Consider the following 25040-nt stretch of genomic DNA (forward strand, 5'->3'; position numbering starts at 1 on the left):
GTAACCCCAGGTTCCTGATGTGTTGCTATGATGGGTGAGAGACAGGTTGATGAAACTCCACAGGCTCTAGTCAATGGAGCCAATTCCTACGAGCAGGGGAGAACTGGGTTTCATGAGCAGAGATGGTGCTGCAAAGAATACACTTCCAGCATGGGGTCCCCCACAACTCAGACACAGTGAGCAGAGCAGCCACTTGACTGCAGCTACAGAAGCTTTAACATCTCACCTCTTATTGGCTTTAAAATGGTGCTTAGACCATACTCCAGCAAGTGGGACCTCCTGGTCTGGATTCCTCCGTGTTCAGGAGTAAGAATCTTGAGCTCCTGGTCAGCCCCTTTAAGCCATTGTATAAAGGAGAATATATTTCAGAGGCTGTTATTTCTAAAAAACAAGGTAGAAGATACAACCTTACATTATGAGGAGCCCAACCATATGGGTGTGTTTTAGGCATGATCTGGAAATGCTTAGAAGTTGATTGATGGAGGCTACCAGTTGTCTCCACCTGCAACTGCATGACCTTTCTTACAGTAAAACCTTTAGGCTTAGGTGATGATATCATTATCTGGATATGGCTTTTTTTTTTTTTTTTTTTTTTTTTTTTTTTTTTTTTTTTGTCTCATCAGTATAAAATCCAAGTTTTCTGGTATGGTCCAAAAAGAGCAGTTTAATTTGTGTTAATTTTATTTTTCTCAGCTGAAAGAATAATTACAATTTAGAAAAATAGTAGCTTATAATTTGTTAATGGAACCATGCATTAGATTTTAGAGCACTAGAACTATTGGTACGGATGTTCTGGTTTAAGTGAAATGTGTTTGTGCAAACTGACTGGTTTTATAATCAGTTTTATTCATAAGCAAATGGCTTTACAATATCTGCTCTTTCAGTTTCCCAGTCATGGTGCCTTGCCTACACTCAAAGTTTCAACATGTTGCCCTTTGTCCCAGGGTCTGTCCTGGCAGGGCTTTCTGGAGATCTGTGGACACACATGGTGGTGCTCTGACCACATCTCCCTCCCTGCAGCACTCTGACCAACTTTATTGTTTAAGTGTCCTCCGGGTAGGATGATGATCTCTCTAGGCTGCTAAGCAAGCTTTGTGGTTGGCTCTAAGGACAAAGCAGATTTTGTCCTACACTTTTAAGGGTTATACAGAGTTCTGCTAAACACAAATAGGTTCTTAGTTTAGTTTCTTTTCTGATGAAATACTGTCTAGCAAACATATGAAGTCAATAGCAAACCCTGAGGGCTAACAGAATTCAGTTCAGTTGTTTTTCAGTGATGGGCAAGCAGTGTCATTTAGATGTTTCTGTTATAGTTACACACCTATAAGCACTTTTTAATTAACTTCTTCCTGTGAGAGAATTTCTATTCACAGGTGTTTATAAAGTGGTCTCATATGAATCACAGAAGCAGAAGCTTTGGTCATGCATCAGTTAAGGTAGGAAATGTAGACATCCAAGGCTAGCTGGAATGCTATCAGGCATCCTCACATTTCCCCATTGCTATCTGGAACATTTTCTAGGACAATGAAAACTCTATCTAAATTTCACAAATGAAAAAAAACTGCAATAAAAAAAAAAAAAAAAAAAAGAAAAGTAGAATAATAGATAGTTACTGACCTGTATAATATAGGTACTTTCTACCATCTTCTCTAAATTCAAATTTTATACAATTTCCATGTAGACTTGTAGAAATGCCAGTTAGACATCTGTTGCCACAATCCACGCATATGATTTACATGACAGAATTACAGGTGTCTAAATTCTGCTTCTCTTGCCTAATATGTTAAAACTTAGGGCAACTGTAAAATTAACAAGTGTGTAATTTAATATATTTTCTTAAACTCTGACAGAAGAACATTAGAAAGGTAGTGCAGAAGAACTTGGTAAACAATCTGTAAATTTGCAGGTCACTAATGAATGTGGAAAAGGTGAAATGTTTATATAGAGCCTGTGGCACTGCAGACTATATATAATGATCACCCAGCAGGACAGAAGCAAATTTACAGGTTCTGCTCTGGAAGGCAATGTGAGCGTCATTTTGAATTAAGTTGCTCACCTGGCACAAAAGGAATCAAAGAAGGTTCTGAGGAGCAGGCAAGCAGCAGCAGATTATACTGCTCAAACATCTTGGATTGACTTTTTTTTTTTTGTTTTTGTTTTTGAAGTAGAGTGTTTGAGAATTTGTATAGTCTAAACAATAAGAACCAGGATCTGCACAATTTAGTTTGTATTCAAATTTGCTCTCTTGAAATTGAAAACCAAATACTATTGCTTACATACAGCAACAAGAATACATTTATGTCATCTTTCAGTACAGAATTCTTTCCTTCTCTTCTTTCTCCTCTTACTACCCCAGTTCCCCGGACCCCTTCTCTATCAAATAGCCCCTAAAAATGCATTTCATTTAGAAAGTCTTTCAGCATTAACACACCAAGCTATACATGTTTTAGTGTATTTCTACTACTGACCCTTCTCTTTCTACATTTTTTTTTCCTATGTGTATATTTGTTTTCCTTTTTATATCTGATTTAGGTCATCTCGCTGTAAGCACAAAGGAAGGCACTAACATTTACAAAACAATGGGAAAGAATAAATCTTTATATAATACTGCCACCAGCTAGAGTATGAAAATGAGGTCTGTATAGCAATTACAGGTTGAATTGAACTTGAGAAGATCAATTTTAAGGTAAAAAAAAAAACATTTAAGCACTTAACATACTGCCATACCTTATAGTAAAATGATAGTTCCTCTCCCAGGAGCAGGATATATAGCAGGTCATTTGACATTAGAGTTGCTATAGCAAACATTCTAGCCAGTAACTAAACAGAAATGCAGAACTTTCATGGATGTGGGTAGAAGCAGTATTTTAGTAGCCCCTACACAGCTTAAACTGTTGTCCACACAAGGTTGGTTACAAACAAAGGGTAATGCTTGTATGGCTTATACGTTAAAACTGTGCCTTACTTTTCATATGTATACCTATATTCCTATACCCTGGAATATAAAAAAGAAAATTCATCATCTTTATGTCACCAGTAATTATTTTAATGAATTAGAAATTGTTTGGGTACTATCTGAACTTCCCTAATGATTTGCAAAAAGCATGAAACACAATTCAGACTTTGGCCATAGACAGATTCTATTGCCCTTGATAATTTTTTAACTCCATCTTCATCCAGAGAAGCTTCCAGAATAATGCCAAAGTAAAGAAAGCTATAGCTTTCAGAGCACAAGCTTCAAAATGTGATGTAGGAATTACTGGGATCCTGAAAAAATAATCTGTAAGAAATAGTATATGAATTTTTGAACCCTTCAATCTGATTTCTGATTAGCTAAAGAGTGATCTGTCAAGTTCTGTGGTCAATTCTCTTTATGCCTCCACATTTAATACAAACATTTGCACAGAAAATCAGCCTTAATCACAGTAAAGTAAGAGTTCCCCAAAAATTACTGTTTAGGTGTAAACTTGTGTATAGTAAGGAAAGAGGAGCCGTATCTTAATGGCAGCCCTGGGTTGTGTTCCTTAAAAGACAAAGAAAATTGAAGGCCTGATATAAAGGCTTTAGCCAACAGAATAGTTCCACTGACTTCAGAAGGATGCGAATCAGGCCCCTAAAGTATCAACTCACTTAGTACTGACTGCTAAATTTATAGCACTTATTTTCTTTGAGCATAACAGCATCCATTCATCACACTGCAGTAACAAAGCTGTAACCTGATCTATGACAAATATTACCAGCCTAATGGCTGATGTCCATTACTGACGGGACCTGCTCACCATTTAGAAAAGATTGGCACTGAAGGATTACTGAGCAAACATAGCACCTGAAAAAACTTGCATGCAGGAGTCTGTCATCAGGTGTGTGATCGAGGGCATTATCTGAGAACGCTGGCTCTTATCTTCGGTTGGAAACTGCTGGAATTGCCAACAATTCTCAACAAAGAGCTTCCGTCATGGAAGGCTGATACACCGAGCCAGTCTGGTGGTGGTTTACCTTCCCAAGGCTTCATTCCTTTTTATGGATCACCTGAGACCAAGCAGCACACCAGTCTTTAATAGCTTAAATGGCAGGACAACCTAGCAAACTGATGACAATCAAGGGAAAACCAATCCTTTTTGGTAGAAAGACAAAATTCCAAGCATTCCCTCACAGTAACTTAGAAAGGCCTACTTTAAAAACTGCATTTTCCCAAATAGGATGCTGTGAAAGCTCTCTTGCCACTGATTCCCAGCGTTTTGCAACTTTCCTTATATTAAACTGCTCACTAGCCAGTTTTCACCTTTTAAACCAAGGCTTTTTTTCAGGAACATGTTAAATTGACATTCATTCACCTTTTTTATTTATGTAACCCTAGATAAAATTATAAAATTTTGAAGAAAGTTGGAGAAAATTGCTATTTGTACAAAAATACGCTGTTATTTTTCTTGTTGTTATGTTACAGCTTTGAAAATTATTAATTACTTGCAACTATTAACATGAGTGGCCAGAGATATTTTATTTTTCCCATTTAATATCCCATATTTAATTTGCACAGGAGTTTTTAAAACATAACTGAAAGTTTTTGTTTACCCTTTTACATACTTCTTAAAGAAAACCTAAGCTAATTTGATGTTTAAATTAAATTACCCATTTATTAAGGAAGTATGAAAAAAATGAGATGAAATACTTTAATATGCTGTGACCCAATAGGTATAAGAAAATCCAAATATTATGCAAGTATACAATTTTGCATTTTCAAACATGGAGACATATATGTGAAAATATTTTAAAACAAAAGCTGAAATGCTAACTAGCTAGTAATTCAGTTTTATCCACAAAAATTAGGTGAGATTTAGTCGTCTAAATCACAGTAGCAATCAAAAGAATAAATACTGTCTATATACTAAATGGTAAATCAGACAGAAGATAGACTATATTTCCAATAAAAGTGGTACAGAAAATCAGTTCTTAAAATACCTAAGACATTTTTGATGAAGTATTTTATACAGAAAAATAGTTTAATTAAGACATAAATGGAATATATAATTTGTTGCAAGAAGGGTTTTACAAATTAAAGAAGGTACACTTATCAAAATTAATTTCTTAAGTTAAGATATAAAGTTAGTTTGTGTGGGATTAAAATTAGGAAAAAATTACTTTCATTAAGAAATGTTTTAATGGTAGGTGATCTGAGCCCCTATCTAGATTGGGAGGCAGGAGGATTGTAGAAGCATTTATCCCAGCCCCAGAGTTTAACTCTACAGAGAACAGCGAAGAGATGTATTGGGTTTGGCTACCTAATTCCTACACTTCAGAGGTGTTTATTTATTATGGAAAAATTCCATTTGTCAGAATGAAATAAACCCTAAAAAAATCATTCTTTTTTTTGAGACACCTAGTATATGATAGTCAGCTACAAAACAGTGTGTATGCAAGTTCAGGCAGAGCTAAAATACACAAAAATAGACAAACACTGAAGGCAAGCTATATAAAAAAAGCATCAGAATTGATCTTGTATTCATAGCTGGAGCCAATGCTTCAGTCAGAATTACTGCCCCATATGCTACTTGAAAACTTCAGAAATTGCCTATGAAGTGCCTGCTGGCTCACAGTGAAAGCAGCTCTCTAGGCTGGGTAGACAGAACGCAGTGGTGCAGTTTATCTGAGCTTATATGCATGCATTCCTGCAAGGAGATGCAGTGTGTTAGACACACACTACACTTGATGTAGGCAGTTTTGGAATTAAATAAAACTATTCTTATTGCATTAAAGCTACTATTGATAATTATAGGGTAAAAAACCACAGTATGCCGTAAGTTGCATAGGCAAATATGAAAACTAAAAAAAAAACCAACCTCATATGTATTTAGAATTTTATTTTCTTTGAAGAGGCCAAAAACATAACAAGCAAAATAAAATATTTATTTTTCACAGTTTGATTCTCTGAGTCATATAGAATGCAATGTGCCCTGAAATATGAGTTAGCATTATACAGAAATACATTCTTCTAAAATATTTCCATACTTCATGCTAATCCCATAAATTAATTTTATCTTGTTTTATTTAAGATCCATTCCATGGAAAATCTACGTAACTGTCAAATATTCACAAGCATTTACATTGCCTTTTTATTTTGATTTGGCACACTCTTTTGGAGGAATATTTTCTCCTCCATGATCAAGCATGGATATTCTCAACATCTGGATTACTAAATTTCCTTCAGAATGTGAAGTATGATATACAGGAAGACTTCAGTTTGGGTGAAGAACATTGCAAAGAGAAGAGGGGCTGGTGATGGTGTCAGGGATGAATGATGAGCCTACCCAGCAGTTACTGCTGCCATGGCAGCTCTGTGACTCAACAAATAGACTGCCTTCCTAACAAAGATGTATTTTAGAAGTTTCTCATACAGTGCTATTTAACTTCCAATATTAAAAAAGAAAACAAATTAACTTATTAGAAAAAAAAAAATTGAAGAGACATCTACTTTTAATAATACAAAATTGTTACTAAAACTATTGTAAGTAATATACATTATAAATCTACCCTGAAAATAAGAAAACTATGATTACTGAAAAAATTCTACCGATGTAATAGCTTGTCATAGCCTTACTACAACTTTGTAATTTACAGTTCAAATAGTGAGCAAATGTATATAATGTAAAGCTCAGTTATTTCTGAAGTGAAGATGTTTTATCACTGAATAAAGTACTTGATTTGGCACAGAATCTTGATCCGCATTTTTACAGATTTAAAAATTTTAGTTCAAATCAATGTAAGTTACATACAAATAAAAAATTGTGGACTATAGTAATTAAAAGGATTGGCATAAAGGAGACAAAACTGTGTTTTCAGACACAACCAGTAAAGAAATGAATTTAAATGAGGAAAAGACATGTAGATTAGACAGAGCTATAATAGTGCCATTATAAATAAGTATGAGATATAGTCTAAGAAATATGCTAAGTGTACATTGTTAGATTACTTAGGTGAGGATACAAAAAAATTAATGAGAACTTTTTCTCTCACCCACTTCAAACTACAGCTTAGAAACTTTTATTTGAAAAACAAAGCTTTTGACCTAAAATACTGTTGCTCATTTTCACAGGCATGCTTTCTACAACTAAAATAAAAATGCTTTACTTTGCATTTTATGCTGTCTGCCAGGTATTTCCTGTGAACATCTCATCTAAAATCTCTTGGTTCTAGTAACTAAAGTCTGTAAAGAAAATCCTGGCAAAAGTGTAGTTCTAAACTTCACAAGCAGCCATTTTAAACAGAAAGCTGGTTTTGTTGTGTTGACAATCACATTTTAAACTGATTCCTTCCAGATGAAAAGATGCTATTTCAAACAATGTAATAAAAGTGTGAAGTCAGCTGTTCTAAGGACATAAAAATGATTTATCTGTTCTCTGGTCACTGTTTTTTTTCCCCTTGGAATTTTTATTTTAAAAAAGAGGTTATCAAATAATAGCTAACAGAAGCCTAAATTACAGAGAAGTAAATAACTACTTGTCTTTTAAAGAAGCACATCACATACCTGCAATTAATTTTGCACCTCATGATGCCTCCTCTACCGTGTTTATGAAATGTTAAATGCAATGGCTAAATTTACATAACTTATAAATAGCTAATTCTTGGAGTTGACTACTGACAATCATCAAATTTCACGGCTTTTTCCTTTCGTAAGAAAGAGGTTTCAGCTAGTTTTCAGATCTTTTAATCTGCCTGTAACTGGGCATGACAGCCTTGCCCCAGCTCAGATTTGACACACAGCCCCCCCCCCCCCCATCTCTCCATCACGCTTTGAATCAGTTTCTCATGTTTTAAATACACGTTTCAGTTCTGGAGACTTAATGGCACTAAAGTGATATCATTTCAGAACAAGCAAGATTTCTAGGGACAGATCCCCAAAAAGCAGCACGATCCAAAAGTATGGCTTAAGCTTAATTTGCCATTTAACAGTAATTCCTGAAATCTTCAGGGGATATGCAGCCTTGGCTTGTGATTAAACTCTGAGGGGACTTGGTTCCTATCCTGAATGGTTCTCACTAGCTGAAATTTTTGTGCAGCCCTAGGGGAGCCAAGGAAGCCGTGGAGAAGGACAACACGCGTGGCACAGCCTGTGCGAGCTGTTCCCAGTTTTCTAACTCTAGGTGGCTCCCAGCTCAGCAGCTCCGAGGCACAGAGGTTTCAGCGCTCAGAGGCAGCACCTGGTCCCTGCCCTGCTCGGAGCACCAGGGAATGTCATAGCAGTTCACCTCTGTGAAACACTGCAGACCCTCACGCTGAGCCAGTTACTGAAGCAGGAGAAATTCACGGCCATTTTCCTGGGCTACCAAATTTGTCAGACAAATTCTTCACTTTCAGAGAACATAAACTCATTCAGTGATTTTGATGATAAAGCATGGTATGGTGTTTTCTACACACTAGACCTAAAAGAAGGTTTATTATAAGTACAATTATCACACTAATATATTTAAACATGATATTTGAAACCATCAGGAACCTAATGTGGCAAAATGACAAATATCCTTGAATGTTAAAATAATAAGGATTATACAATTTAGCTCTATTGACCTTCTGAGTAGATAGATTAAAATGGATTGCAAACAATTCTTACAGGTATCTTTTTACTTCTTTAATATAAGCATCTTATGATGCAGTCATCTGATTCCAGGGAGCTACTGCTATAAACACTAATGTTATAATGATTTCTATTCATGTTATAGTATTAGAAAACAGAGACATGTGAGAAATCATATTTTTAAGGTTAAAATGATATGATTATGAAAATACTTGAAAAAAAAATACAAATTGAATCCTTAAAAAATGTAGATGCTACATCCAATGTGAGTGTACCTCCAGTGGCCTTAGCAAATGATAACAACTAATGCCAGTTAATGTCTGGCCTGTTTACTTCTAAGATGCTTTTAAGATTTACATTATTTTATTGTGCTTTTTTTTTTTTTTTTCCCTATGGGAAATAAATAGGCATGTGTTTCATCTTTAAAGCTCATGATTCTCAGAAGTGATTCTCTTTAAGTGTTCTTGTTTACTGTGTGGCCATATATACCAGATGAATTTTTGCAAGTAAAATGTGTGTCCGTCAGTAATAAAAATGTGGTTAGTCAAATGCTGCCCTTAGTTACACCACCATAACGTCACTTTATTTCAGACAGCTACACACATAAAGTTTTTCACATTCCAAAGCCATTTTTTTATGTTTTCAAGTGTTAACATCTGAAGATGGGGGTAGGGAGCCTCCAGTCAGGAGCAAGAATTCTTGCCTGAATGGGATGATGAAAACCTCATGACAGTAACATCAGTAAACACCCCTGACTCTGGAGACAGTCTGGGCTCTGGAACAGGGAGCTTGCCTTGCACTCAGGATATCCAGCTTCAGGCCTGAACCTGCCACTACATCCATGTCTGCTCTTAGGCAACAACTTCATAAAATGAGCTGCTGATTAAGTCTTCAGAAAACTACTGAATTAGAAACCTGTATCAAATAATGCAATTATGTGTCCAACACATGTGTTCCTCAGCGCTTTGATATTAAGGTGCTACCAGGGGCCAAATAAGCAACATGGTATCAGGCTGCTCTGTGAGACCCACCTGTGTGCCTGCTCCAATCCAGGTCTACTTGACTATTACGTGACTCACTTTATACATCATTATCCCCATCTGTACGTTTGAGATAATGGTGTTTCCTTCTTCTCTTAAGTGTTTTGAGGCCCATTGGTTAAAAGAACAAGTGTCATCTTTATTTTGTGACTCACTAGTGTTGCAAAACCACCCAGCCACTTAGAATTTTTGGCACTGGATAAAGAACTGGTTATATACAAAAGAAAGCCTAAAGCACATCACCTTCATATAAATACACAAAAGATGTCTCCTTTGTGGTTGTATTTGATCTAAAGCCTTTTGAGTATAATATAAATCAATATGTTAAAGTAAATGATCATGGAAATTCTGTCAATCAAATTTTATGCATTCTTGTAATCTTGGAAGTAGTCTTTATGACTACTTTATTCAAGGCTGTATCACCATTTAAATTTTATGGCTCAGCACCCATTCAGAGTAAGAATAAAAATGATGGTTTTAAGATACAAATCCAGATAAAATAGAGACAAGGAAATGAAACTGAAAACAGTAAGACCAGATATTGCACATAGGTCCGTGTAGACCAAGGAGTAAATTGAGAGTAATTGGCATAAGAACAGTTTCAGGGAAAGAAGATCTATCACTGCATATATATGTCATGGACTATGAAGAAGCAACTCTTGCTAATTAGCCAGAAGAAATTTTGAAATTCTTTGATTGTGGGGCACCTAGTCTATGCTAAGGCATTGTTTTTCCTTTCACTGCAGATACGTGAGACCAGTTTCCCACAGGGCCATGTGGATCCTGTCATCCAAACTGCGCAGGCATGAGGGCACTTGCTGAGGAGTGTTGTGTTCAAAAATAAATGTACTGATTAAACAGTTGATAAATTTAATAATGTACTATGAGAATTTCCTATGTCCCTATTTAAATTTTGCAAGCTTATGCTCCCTGAAAATATGCGAATACTAGCTTTTGTAAAACTGAGTATTTCTTTTTAAAGATGTGCGAAGCAAGATCAAGGGTTTAAAGATTCAGCCATAAGACATTAACTTTATTCATGAAAACCAGCAGATTCAGCACAGGTTCCCAGTTTAAGCCACTACGTTGTTCTTTGTAATTTCAATCAGAGTTTTCAATTCAACAATTTTTAACATAAAACTGAATTGAGACTTTGGATTATATAATTTCACACAGGAATATGTTAATTATTTGTGATACTCTAAATTACAGGTTTTTAGTGAAGTCTGCAATAAACACAATAGTATGGCAAGAAGATGCCAACATAGAATAATGTGATCCACAGAATAACTCTGCAACATGACAGATGAAAAGAAGAAAAATTAGCAACATACTATAAAATATGTGAATGCATCAGGACGTATACAGATAGACATTTTTGTGGTCTAGTACTTTTATTTTAGCATCTTCAGCTCATTTTGCAAGGCTGGTGCAAGTATTATGAGTTTGTAAGTGTGAGACAGGCCAGTAGGACTAGAAGAGAGATGGATCTATATATAGATTTTTTTCTCTTGAAGTACAAATGCTAGCAGACTTTCCTCAGTGCTCAGATGGAAGTTACTGCTCCTGAAGTGGATGCAGAAAACGTAGCTGTACTTCAGTTTGCAAGATCACAATTTCTGAAACTGTCAGTGTAGAAATAAGTGTAAGAAATAAGATTTTTGAATGTAGCAAGCAGTCATGGGTCCAAGTTCACTTCTGCTTCTCCTGGTCTGAAGTGCTAATGGTAAATTAAGGAGTGGGGCAGATAGCTGTGTGTTTGTGGGAAATAACATCTTAATCTACAACTTCTGCTTCCTTCAGAGCATTGAAAGCAGAGCCTAAAGTCTGGTCTTTCAACATCACAAGAATTTATGCCTCTAGTAAGTTGAAATCAATCTCTCCTTTATAAATGCACACTGGGAAAAGGGATTTTTGGCATGACGTCTACCTGGCTGGAAATGTCCTTGAAGGCTTCAGGTGAAGCATAGGATTTGTATCTTGTTCAACCCTTTTTTGGGAGCAGGAATGGTCAGTGATGATATTGGTGTGTGCCAAGGACTGGTGCTTGCTGGCATGGCTGCCAGCTCTGCCAGTCTCCTTCCCCAATCTACTGGCATTTAGCAGCAGCAGGGTGACTTCTGAGTCAGGTGGGAGGGCCAGGCCTCAAGAGCACTGCTGCAGCCTCTCAAACACTTGTTACCATGACATACCAGGCAAGACAAAAGAGAGTGCTAGCAAATTCCTTAATTGATGCATGATTGCTGATATCACATGAACCAAGAGCCCTCCAGCTTCTGCATGTTTGCTGATGACTTTGCACTCATCCAGCTCCTTCTTAGTCTTGGCTGTTCTCCCACATACTCCACCCATAGCTGACAAGTTTTGTGCAGCTTTATAACCCCATTAATGTATGAGTCAGGGTGCTGATTATTAAACAAAAAGGTGTGTGGTCATACAGACAATTATAGGTACAAGAGAGTGGTAAGGTGGTGCTGAGAACAAGTCAAGAATAATTATAAAGTTATTGGACTCTGTAAATGTGGTGGTAATTCCTCCTTCTCAAAGCAAATTAAACATAAATAATCAAATAACTCAGCAAAACTAATGAAGTCTCAAATTAATGACAATTGTGTTTTGCACTTTCCCAGGTCCATCTAGCTCTAAAAAAGGCTAATAAGCACTTTAAACTCTAACTTATTGAAGTGTCGAATTATAAAAGTGGAATCCAGGACACTACTGCCCTTCCTGTTAATTCAAGTTAACAAATGAATGAGAAGGTAACAGGTTTCTTGACTGAGTGTCTCCCAGGAAACCCACTATAACCCAGAACATTTACTGTTAAAATTATGAGCCCATGAAAATCCAAGTTTATAAGAACAAAGTTGTTTACAGACTTGAAATAAAAGCATCCATCATTTTAATGCTGTAACTGCAGATTAAGACAATGCAGATGGGCATAATTTTCCATTCTTAATATGAGACACAACACCATGTGTCTTTAATATAGATACAACATATACATTCAGCTAGAACATTGGTTTATTCTTACATTTCAAATTCCAACTTAAGTCACTATCCAAAAAAAGCAAGTGAGTACAAACACAGTAAAGATTATGCTGATATAAAGATCAGTCATTTAACACAATCTAACATGTTATTTGTAGGATCTACAGACAATGAAAAGTTTTCTCTATTAATGCTTTGAATTAATCCTGTATGCAAATATTTTCCCCAATAAGCATCAAATTATTTTTATGTTGGCTATAAAGCTGTCACTCCTCAATAAACAGACATGCTCCTGGTGGGTTTACCTAACTGTCAAAGACCTGTCAATTCATGCATCATCTAATAAGTGAAACCAGAGAACCTTTACTGCGCAGCTCCTAGCAAATCCAACTGAGCAGAGGTTGCCTATCAGCTGAGAGGATTCCCACCACTGCAGGTCCTGTGCAATCAGTAGTGACTGGATGCTCCCAAAACAATTTCACAAAATCCCTGAAATTAATAGCTCTGCCTCCCTTTAAAAGAAAGTTACATGACTTTCAATGCTCTGCTCAACTGAGCCTTCATTTAGTGAGTATTAATTAAATTTTATGTTTTGTGGCTCCCATTTTCAAGACAAGAGTTAAAGGGATAAATCTTTCTTTGAAGAACTTAATTCCCCATGAAGAAATTTTATTTCCAGCTAAAGAGATGCTCAAAGTTTGGGGGAAGGGAGTCTTTGTAGAACTTCCTGTTGCATTTTTGTTTGTTTGTTTGGTTTGGTTTTTGTTTTGTTTTTGGGTTTTTGTTTGTTTGGATTTTTGTTTGTTTTGTTTTGTTCAAAGATTTCTAGCATTTTGTAAAGGAGTTTTCTGCTTCTTTGAAATGGACAGTGTTCTGTTAGTAATTAGACAATTATTTCCTCTGTCCTTTTCATTGTAATGAGGACAAAATCAGGGGGATGGTTAAAGAATTCTGGCAGCTATTTGTGATGAAGCTTTCCATGAAATCAGCAGATTGCTCCAGTGATACTGCAGTAACATAGTACTGGTTGGTTTTCAGTAAGAGCCACTGTGGCAAATGAAACATTTGCATGTGTGTTCATAAAAAGAAATAATTCCTAGGCTGATTCTGCATAGTTAACCTCAACACAAAAAGGTCAAAAAATTAAGACACAATGAAGTGTCTCACCTGAACTGGTCTTTGACATTCTGGCTTACCTTAGCTGCTACTACTCAAAAATGTAAGTATGAATCAGCATAAGCAATATTCCCAAATGTAAACATTTTCAGGGACAGACCATTAGTAACACTTTTTTTCCTGCTGTATTTCTATATTTAGTTAAGGGTTTTTTTTTTAGTCAATTTAACATAAAATCACAGATGCCAAAATGGAATTCACTGGATATAGATGCCTAAACCCTTTTCATTTAGTTTAGTTCTTTCTGCTTTAGTTTATGCCTAAACTCTTCATAGATTTAGATATTTATATATTTTCAGAAAATGCCACACACCATCAGGGGGGTTTCATGGTGCCAATATGAAATAAGCATGGGACATAAATGCGTTTCTTATACCCTCCTCACAGATTTACTTGAGTCTGAACACCTCATAAACTGATTTCGTTTGCTTAGTATCTAAATGTAAAGCCCTTTTTTGGGGCTCTCTTCTGCATATTTTTGTGGTCACACAAGGAGTGGGTTATCAGGATTAGAGATTTTCACAAACTAAAATAATTCATATTCCACCCTCACTTCCTTCACAGTTGTCGTAATCGCCATGCTCCAGAAAACCAGATAACTTGTGCAGACAGGAATGAAAGACTCATGGATTCATACAGATTTTTCAGGATTAACTGATTTATTTTCTAATTGCTATCCAAAATTTAACATTATAGTTCATCTGAGATATTTTATCTCATTTTTTCTTCTATCCTTACTACTGATTGTCTGTTTAAATATAAATTTCTGCCTCTGTCTAACTTCCTGGAGAAAAACAGGCACTCATGAAATTTCCTTTTTGGTTAGATCAGTATTGACTGCTTTTGATAGAGGCAAGTAAAACTCTGTATTAACTCTTGCCCAACAGAAATTCGGTGCAATCTACTGCTAAACCGTGATTTAAATATATAATATTTTCATGTAACCATCTTCTTTTTCCTGCTCAAAGGCTCATGACTTGTTACAAACATTAAAAATATTCTGGTTTATTTCCACTATCGGGGCACAAGAATTCCATAGGAAAAAAACAATGAATAATCAATTACCTTGGAAGACATCTCTTGATTTAAACTCTCTCTCCAGATATGAAAAATACTAGTGAATTGGAATGAGATAAATATTGTTTTCATACTCACTGACTTAAATATTGAAACTAGTTTTCTATTTAAAAATAGTTTTACATTATCATAAATATTAATACAGCAATAGTTTTCTTTCAAGAAGCAATAAAAATTAACATAAACTCTCTCAACAAAAATTAATTTACAACTAATAAGGACAGCTGTGACAACTTCCTCTTTCAACACCTTAATAAAACATCTTTGTATGTCCCTTCTTTCTCATTTCAAACCATCTGGTTCTATATGGATGTACTAAGGTAGTTTAGCTTAGCTAAATCTCACTGCAAGAAACAAAGCTGGGCTAGTTATTAATTTTCACTGCTCAAATCACCTCTGTTTTTCCAGTGCAGCTTGTGGATGCAAGAAGTCTATGTCTCACCGCACCTATGTTGCCTCCATACCCAGCATCTGTGCCACTATATAAAGGTACAGTTCCATTTTGATGAATATTTAGGTTGTAGTCATGATCTATGGGTTGGACTCAATGATCTCAATGGTCTTTTCCAACCAAATTGTTGCTGTGATATGTGGATTAAAAAAAAAAAAAAAAAAAAAAGGGTTGCTATGGTATTAAAAAGGTCTATAGAAAGCCTGCCAGCTACTCAAAGCTAGGTTTTACCAATTAGAGTTACCTTGATTAAAGGCTAGCTTCCAAAGAGCTCCTGTGGATAACAGACTTAACTTTAAGCATATGATTGATCCCATTACATTCACTGGCTTTAACTGGACTGCTCATAAAATTAAACCTATATTTAAATGCCTTTCTGGATCAGAACCCGACTCCCTTAGAAGAGCTTGAGCTTAGAGCAGTGATACCTTGGCAGTGGCAGTGATGCCAATATAATTCAAGTAATTCTTTTTTCCATATTCTGTCAAACTGAAAAGCTGTGAAATTTTGCTTACACAGGTCCTGGAAACATTGTCTGCCACAGGTAACTGGGAATGCCATCTCATTGGAGCTTGTAAACAAGTGATACACTCAACCTGAGCTAGTTACTAAACCAGGACAAGACACAAGAGTGAAGATACAGCAATACACTGATGCAGCCATCCTGCTCCAGTGCTGAAGCAGGCTTTGCACCAGTGTCTCTATGCAGCTGTGCATTCTTTGACATATTCTAATAACCCAAAATGGCATTGTGAGTCTAATTTAGACTAATCAAGACTTTTCAAATTGTGCTCGTTATGTATGAATATGTTTGCCAAATTCTTGCAATTGCAAAAAGAAGAGTGGAATATAAAGAGGATCTAATGTCTGGAAAATGGATGATTAAGAAAGGTTGCATAAAATTGACAATTTTAAAACATATACTCTTACCCTTCTCGTTGGAAAATAGTCCTAAAACAGTCCCCCAGGCTCTTGTAACTGGTTGGATCAGTTTTCCCTCTTTGAATTTGGAACCTAAAAAAAATACAATTTACATCACAGCATGAGAAGTCAGGGATTTTAAGTCACTTTTAACTTTCCAATTATTATATAAAAGGAGTTTTAAAGGGTTTTTTTATGTCTCTGATTCATTATTATATACTGTTCCTGATATACTTATTAACACTGTTTTCATAGAAGCTGTTAAACCAAGGAAAAATAGAGCTTTAGTAGTAACTTTTTTTGTAGTTTATGGAACTCACAGTATAGCTATCACCTTTGACATTTACACCTCTTTCTAGTTGTTTGAAAAATAAGCTGTTAACCCTGTGCCTGATCCAAAGCCCACTGAAACTAATGTGAATATTTGAGTCAAACCCTGCTTTTGAAAATCTGGAATGTAATACTATCATGTGTTGCTCATTTTTATATCTGACACAACTACAACAAAAATCAAGCAGAGACATGATCAGATATTAGAGCACCATTCATTTTTCATAATTCAATAATGAGATGAACAATAAAAGCAAGCAATTAATTATTCTAATTGAAACCTTATTTTCTCTATTCAAATTTTGACAACAATAAAAATTTCAACATGAAGCTTGTGGCCTTGAAAGGAAAATCAAGATTCTGATTTTAGATTGTAAACTTCTTATTGTTATGATTTATGGATAACAACACTGAGTTTAACAAACTATATTATTTTACTAAGTATCTCAGAGGATCCTATTTCTTTCAGTTTCAAAACTGCAGCTGGCACATTCAAGTAGATTTAGATTAATTTTTAGCAGCATAACCTCTTTTTAAACTGCTGATTACCAAATAGAACTAAAAAATAAAAAGAATAGTGCTTTTGTCAATGCCAGTCTAAAATAGCCTTACAAAAGGCAATCACTATATTGTTTTTTTCCCTGGGTACAATAATCATCCTGGTTTCAAGGAATAATTAATATTACAATCAAGTACACCACTTGCCACAGGTACACTGCTGTTCTGAGAAACGTCAATTGTTACTTATTCTGATCACGATGTATCTCATTTATGTGAGATAATGAATCAAGGCATTTTTAACTCAAGGTTAAACAGCAATTTTCTCCGCTCCCACAGAATTCAGTAAGGTCAAGTGAACATTTGTATTGTGGCAAAAGGCATTCCTTGTTTTCAACATCAGTATTTCTGTGCTAACACATCTAAAATTTTGTTTAATTTGAGGAAAAAATTTCTAGTGATGCAATTCTTTGGGCAATTATGAAGGCAAGCCCACACCTTTTTTAAAACAGTCAGAAGGAAACACTGAGTCCCTCCATAGTCCTAATAAAAGTTGTTCAGGCACATCTGGGATCTCTATCTGGGGTAACCTCTTTTATTAGCACAAGAACTTGCTGCCAAGTTGGCAGAAAGAAGAATGCTATTCAATAGACTTACACTCAAATAAGAGCTGGTGCATAACATTTTGTCTGAAAAGATCCCTTGGGAAGGCTAATAGTTGAAAAAAATGCCTCAATGCCATCAGCATAGTCCAACAGCAATACCAGCTACAGAAGCTTTTACATTGTGGCAGTCAAGCAATCCAAATTATAACAGAACCTAGTTTCTATGCTCATTTTAATATATTTAAGGCTTGATTGCTTATACACCTCAGCTCAAAATTAAAAATGTCTTTCTTTTTCTGAAATAAAACTTGCAAAAACTCACCTCATACTTTCTCCAAGTATTGAAAAACAAAGTTTTCTTAACCCAAACTCATTTCCTTGAGTTTCAAGATTTGGCCTCCTTATAAACTCAAAAAAGTATCACTGTTTCTAAAACATCATTTGAATAATGCAGTTTGCTCTCTTTCACCCTGTAAATGCTCAGCAATGTCCTACTTGCATATGTGTAAGGTTCCCCACTAAATTGTGCATGCAAAACTGTTTGTTGAACTGGGGCTTTAATTCCAGAGTCACAGTGGATCTCAACAACATAGTGAACATATTTATATAATTCTGTTTAACAGCTTACACATTGGCAACTTCTCAACTAAATTTAAATGATTCAATAAAAATACATCTTTTATAGCAGTAATGTAAGTAATGGCATAAGAAATGCAATAATCCTGTAGGTAATTTAGGTTTTATCAGATGAAGGCTAACTTCTTGGTAAAGAAGTCAAAGAAGCTTTATATTTATTTCACATATTTGTTTTAATATAGATAAGACTTTAGTGTTAAATGAGTCCATTTGTTACACTGAGTCACACAAATAACATATTCCTTCCTTTAGGGTTTTTGGATCCATTCCTTCCCTAGTAAATCTATTTTACAGCTTTAACAGCAATTCTAAAATGCATGCCAATTATGTGCTTCAACCTAGATCTGTGAATTGGCTTCTTTGATTCAGAATTGCTTGCCTCAATAAAATCATGTATAACTTTTTAATGAACTAACTAATTGATCACCAGCACTTGTTATAAGAAGCTCAGGGAAGAGCTGAAAAAAATTGTTTGTTTGTTTTCCTGGAGACAGCAGCGGCAGCCTCTATTAGTAGTCTTAATAACACAGAAGAGGTAAAGCATTCCCTTAAAGAAAACCCCAACCTGGCCTGGTTTTAATGATTGTTTAGAGGAATGAACACAACTGGGGGATATGTAATGGCTTTCTCTGCTTCAAATCCGTTCCTTTCTAAAAGCACTATAAAACCACTGAATTTCATGCATTTTTGAAACTTGGATGGCTGCCTTGTATCCTTTTAGCTTTTGCTAGACCAAAAAAGATAAATTCCCCTCTAAATACCATTGGAGCACTAACTTCTGATCTAATAATTCTGAAGTGTGATGGCAGGCAGCCCTCAGTGACATGCAGAACAGCCATATGTGCAAGAATGCTTTTCAAGGGCTGGGATGGAGGACCTCCTGCTCACTACCAGCATCCAAGAAGTGTCAGAAGTCACTGGACACTCCAACACATTGTGTGCCTACTGCAAGCTTTATCTCTTTAAAAATTAGCATCAGGCTAACTTTCCTCCCCTGTCATTTTCCTGCTTCTTGGCTTTCTGGGCAGAATGCTGTGGTGTTGAGCACTCCCACCCCACAGAGCTGGGGCAAGGACTTTGCACCCCGGGTTACCTGGGGCCAGCCAAGGCATTTACTGCCTGCCCTCTTGGCTCCTTGCAGTTCCCACATCCATCTCCCATGCTATGAGGGACTTCCCATTTTCCTTTTCTGGCTTGTAGCAGCAGTCCAAAGGGCTTGGTCTTCCATGGCCCCTTTGAATGAACAGTACCTTTGCAGTAGCTTCACTAATTACCAAAGTGCCCTGATAATGTTCAAGAAGAAAACATTGGTGTCCTTCCCTGTTCACTGCAGAAGACACTTGGTTGGGATCTCTGTAAAAAGTGGGAACCCTGTAAAACTATTTGAGGTTTTGAGGTCTGTTCAAAAGGCATTGAAAACTGATGATCTAAAACCATGAAAATATTTTAACTTACCCACTAATCAGCACTAAAACTTCTACTTGTGAAATGAATAAACCTAAATTATTGTTATTTTACTAACAAGAGAGAGAACATTATTTAATGGTTATAACAGTCCTTGACCAATAAGTCTCAATGGGCTGTGCCTGAAATTCCATAATGTAGAAGACTCTTGAGTTCTTTCACCAGTTCTCTGAACCACTTATCGTTTAACAAGTGATCCATCATGCTGTAGAGCAATGACTCTACACAAACACATGCATCTGTTTCCAATGCCTAACTCACAGTCCTTGTTGGCTTTTTAATAGCCAGCACTTCCTTCTGAGTTCAATAAACTCCGCAGTCCAGATCATGCTTTTCTGATCCTATTCCTGTTCCTCTAGGTAATCTTTTATAATAGAATCAATACCTATAGAAGAACAAATAGATGCATGTGCTTTATGAAAAAAAGATTCTTTCACATCCCTCTATAATTTGCTAAATTTTTTGTTCATGTTTGCTGAATATCTCATCAAAGTTTTCTTGTGCATGTCTACTACTACATTATCAAGCTATTTAGTGTTTAAAGCCTGTTTACCACAATGCTACCTAAAATCCTCCCTGTTTTATTTACTGATCTGGGCTGGAGAAAGATTTCTGATTCGTATTGACATTGTTTTAGTCATCTTGAAATCTGAAAGGAAGAAATCAGTATTTTCATATCTAGATTGAAGCACATAGTGAGCATTTAAGTCCCAGTTATGTAGGACAACTACAGTGTGATATGGAGCAGTCTAGACTTGTCAGATTCTTGCCACTGGGTTTGCAAAGACCCGCATGCATAAATTCCAGAATTTCTGCCTGTTTTTATCCAGCACTGCTGACTGGTTTCTCCACCACAGAGTTCAAAGGGAAAGAAAAACACCGACTCAGAGAACCAAGGTTTATACCAGGCTGCAGTGCTTGCCAAGGAGTGGCAGCCTTAGCTGTATTTTCCTTCTCTGCACATCTCAGTAGGATTTTATCATAGGTTCTACTTGGTTTTGAATACAGCTTCCACCATTTCGATTCATGGTTGGGGTTTGTGCAGTACCAGAGCAAATAAACTTGGGAACTGACGTATGTAGATGCTATAAAGAAGATAATGACATGGTATAAAAAGAAAACAAATTAAAATATCTGTGCAGCTTTAATTTTAAAACAACTTTTAAATAAATGTATAGTCTTTGGAAAACTGAAAACATGTACAGCTTTTTTGTACTTTCAGTAATTCCCATGATTCCAGACTCCTAACTGTATTTGCCACACCCTTATATGTTGATAAAAAAATGTAGACTGAAGTTTTATACAAATACACATTTTTTAACAGTTAACATGCTTATAATAAAATAAAATAACTTATATTTTTAAATTAAATTTCAAAAAGATTTTGATTTGTTAAGTTAAACATTTATTCAGGTGTTACTGAGTAATATCTACTGATGCTTAAATTTCATGCAAAACTTTGGACTGGAAAATGTCTTTCTTTCACTTTTTGGCTCAAGTTCTTTCAGTTGCTTATGTTACTTACAGGATAATAACTAAGTTGAGAGTATAATTCTGTCACTTATTTTAACAGTAAATTACAGGAGCTGTTAAAGAGCTGAATATTACTTTTCAAACAAAAAAAATCTAATTGTTTTCAGCAAAAGATACCAGTTTTGCTACTGCAGAGGTTCATATTTTGAGTTTTCTAGTATTGCTATGATGATTATTAACCTGTAAAAAGCATATAAGAATATAATATAGTAGTAACATAAAGAACAGGTAAAGAACAGAACTAATTCCAGTTATTCTCCGTACTAGTCATAGATCTGTCTCAAATCTATGATAGTTAGATTTTGTTTGCAGCTGAATTTTCTTACAGTTCATATTTACCTTACAGAAATAAACCAGAATCGAAGTAGCAAAGCATTATGAAAAAATATTATTATAATACTATTTTAATAATAATAATATTATTATTATAAACCAGTAGTGAAGTATTATGAGAAATTATTTTAAAACTAATCACAATTAATTTCATTTTGTTGGAATTAATGATGCTTTTTAAGTTTATTCACACCTTTGAATTTTGGAGGAATTTTTTGGCTTTTTAACAAAAAAAAAAAAAAAAAAAAAAAAAAAAAAAAAAAAAAAGGATAGTAATAATGGAAATAATTGTAAATATACCTGATAGCTTTCTCTGCAGAGTTGATTTTTATATCAATTAGAACATCAACTACCAGCTATGCTGGTAAAATAGAAAACTACCAAACAGAAACAGATGATTTCTCACATTTACAAATTTGTTTATCAAACATTGCATCTCATAAATGTGTCCATTCCACACCTTATCCCTGCCTTATTGCAATCCAGATTTGTTCTGTCCTCTTGCTGTCTGATTTGTACATTGTCTCTAAGAAAAATATCTCAGAAATTGCCATGAAAAATAAATAGGGCAAAAGGAGGAACCACCACCAGCAGCTGAGAAAGGAGCAACTGCCGACATCTGAATAAGAGTATATTCATGGCAAAAGTTACAGCTAGATCAACAACAGGCTTAGCAATTTACAGCAGAATTTAGATGGAACACGTTGGCTGTTCTGATCAAACTGGACCCAGTAATATCATCACCACCTGCTGCCTCCTTTTAGATTGGCTAAAAGCATTTAATTTAAACTCTCATAAAACACTTGGTCTAAACTCTTTCAGCCTCGATGATGAGAATTTACCATCCATAGCTTACTCTGAACTTCCAATTTTTTAACAAGTATTTTCCCTGAATGAAGTGCATCATTAAATACAAAAACCGTGAAGTCTTAAACATGACAAAGCAGCTTCTCTCAGCCAGTTCTCTGAATGTGACTCTTACCCTTAGACCAGAGAAAAGTATACTAATCAGATGAACAACTTAATCTTTCCTGTGCTTCCTATTCCTTTTATAGATGACCTTCCCCTCTCTCTTGCTTTTATATTCAGGCTAAGCAGCACATCATTCCATCAAAAGTATCAGTGGGAAAAAGAACACAGTACAGTAAATATATTATTATGTATTTAATTTTTTAGACACTAAAGCTGATTTTTTTCAGCTACTAATACAGAACTCTTCTCTTTTTTTTTTTTTTCTTCTATATTAATTCTTCCATTGTGTGCATGGGACAAAAATTCTGTAGCTATAACATCAAAAGGAAATTTTTCTTTACATGTAGTTTTAAAAAATAATAATGCAAAAAATAACCTGACCAGAAACAGGTCACATTAATCCATTTAAATGTTTCATGCAGATCTACCCTGGTAACATTGCAGAAGAATAACAAAAATAACTAGCCATAGCACTTACATATGAATAATTTCATGTTTTCACAAGGAATAAATTCAGCAGAAGCTAAATTCAAGTAATGAATATTTTAATAATCTAATTTCATCTATGACTGTGTGTGTGGAGGGGAAGTTTTAAACAACAAAAACAAAAGTATTGAAAACGAAAACTTTTTCATTCCACACTAAAAACCATTTTGAGAAACCTCATGAATGTGCAAGTTCCATTTTATTTCACAGATTAAATTACTGAGAACACTTGAATTGGTATTCTGTACCAAGGTGAATGTATGGATTGAGGCTCCAGGCTGGAGTCCTCCCCACCTACTGCCTGTGCACAGCAAGAGCCGCCTGTCTTCTGCCCCAGCCTCCAGGGCCTGGAATGCTCTTGTGTTTCCCAGGTCCCAGATACCACTGGCAGCTGTGGGATTCTATGAGCTCCTTGAAAGCACCAGCCTTTCTTCACGGTTAAGGACTTGTAAACAATACATATTTTTATTTAGAAATGTCTCCAGTGTTCATCTGTGTCTATCCACAAATCCTGGCACAGCAGAACAGCTCTGCTGGCTGCTCTGCCAGTGCTGTGGCTATGTACAAGGTACAGTTCTGTCACTGAAGCTTTGCTTTGGCTGCCTAGACACAAATTCTGAGCACAACATAAGATGACAGCAATGATCATAAAAGGGACAGCTATTTGAAAGATCACACAGTATTTGGTGTGAAGGATTGTGCAATACACCTGATCTTAACAGTACGAGATCAGCCAGGATGTGCTGACTGTAAAAGCAACAGGCAAATTTAAGCACTACTTGTGTTTTCTGTCTACATCTTCCTGTGTATAAGGCACTTAGTTACACTGGTGAAAGAATCTGAAGAAATCAATAGCAGTAAAAAGAACATTTTGTTTTTTACAGCAATGGTTTATTTCTGAAACCATTGTAATCTCTATTGCGTAATACTTCCTAAGTGAAAGTAACACCCAAATCTATGGACTTTTTTGAGCATTATCTAAACTGGACAAATAATTCAAAATAGCACCACAAGGAGTAATTTTATATTGTCAGAGATGACGGAGCTATCGGTATGATTTTAAGTCACTCATAGCCTAAGACATCAAAAGAAGAAATCTGGTTTTTATTAGTTTTGAATAAAAGTCTTATATGTTTTCCCTAAAACAGCTTATAGAGTAATAACAGACAAACTGATGAGAAATATAAACTAATGACTAGAAGACATTTCATAAGAAATCATATATTATATGATAATTATATTAAGACATGCAGTCTCCTGTATGTATGCAGTCTCAGTTCAGGGAAAAATGAAAATGTGGTTTGGCTGATTTCAGTGTGAAACATGTGCCTGTTGAAAAAGTGTTCCATTTTTTAATCTCAGTTTAACTCTTATTACAAAAATGTATATCCTCTCTTGACCTCTTGATGGAAAGCAATTCTAGTGTCCTGTGATACTACTCTGATGTATGACCCTTTACTGAGCTTCTGCAAATTAGAGTTGTTAAAAAACACAAATGTAGGTGTGAACATTTCACTCATCAGTTAAGTAATACCAGGTTAGAGGAGTAATTTTGCTGCCTTTAAATGGTAAGGGTTCTCCGTTACTCCAAAGAGATGCAGCGGCAAATCTCAACACAGCTTTGTAAACTCAAACACATGTCTGATTAGCCATAGAAAGGCTTCAAATGACCACTTACTGGTCACTACTGGACAATAACTGAAATATAAACAGTAAACCCTGCTCTAAAACCCTTCCAACTTCAGAAAATGTAGCAAAGATCTACATGCTACTGGAAGAAGTAATATTCTTACTCTACAATGATTATAGAAAGGGCCAAGTACTTCTACACAGTTTTCTCAACAAAGCTTTGATCTCAGTATCTGTTATGGAAATCTCACAGCACCTCTCCTCAGAAGGCAGAAGAATTTTTGTGGCATTCTGGCATAAAGATGTAGGGGGAGGATTTTTAGTTGGGTAGT

The 25040-nt window shown here is 35.5% G+C and overlaps 1 protein-coding gene across 5 annotated transcripts in view; it reads right to left on the reverse strand.

The window, feature by feature from the left end:
* Positions 1 to 25040, reverse strand: part of SLC25A21 (solute carrier family 25 member 21) — a 233483-nt gene that overhangs the window by 39737 nt on the left and 168706 nt on the right. For 4 of the 5 annotated variants that reach the window (XM_072930234.1, XM_002199821.6, XM_072930235.1 and 1 more), the window contains exon 3: positions 16232 to 16315. In XM_072930234.1, the coding sequence (XP_072786335.1) occupies positions 16232 to 16315 (84 nt within the window). Of the gene's footprint in view, positions 1 to 16231; positions 16316 to 25040 lie in introns of those variants that run through there. The other variant, XM_030274678.4, reaches the window with a different exon arrangement.

Source organism: Taeniopygia guttata, chromosome 5 (assembly GCF_048771995.1).
Source record: "Taeniopygia guttata chromosome 5, bTaeGut7.mat, whole genome shotgun sequence".
Taxonomy (NCBI): Eukaryota; Metazoa; Chordata; class Aves; order Passeriformes; family Estrildidae; genus Taeniopygia; species Taeniopygia guttata.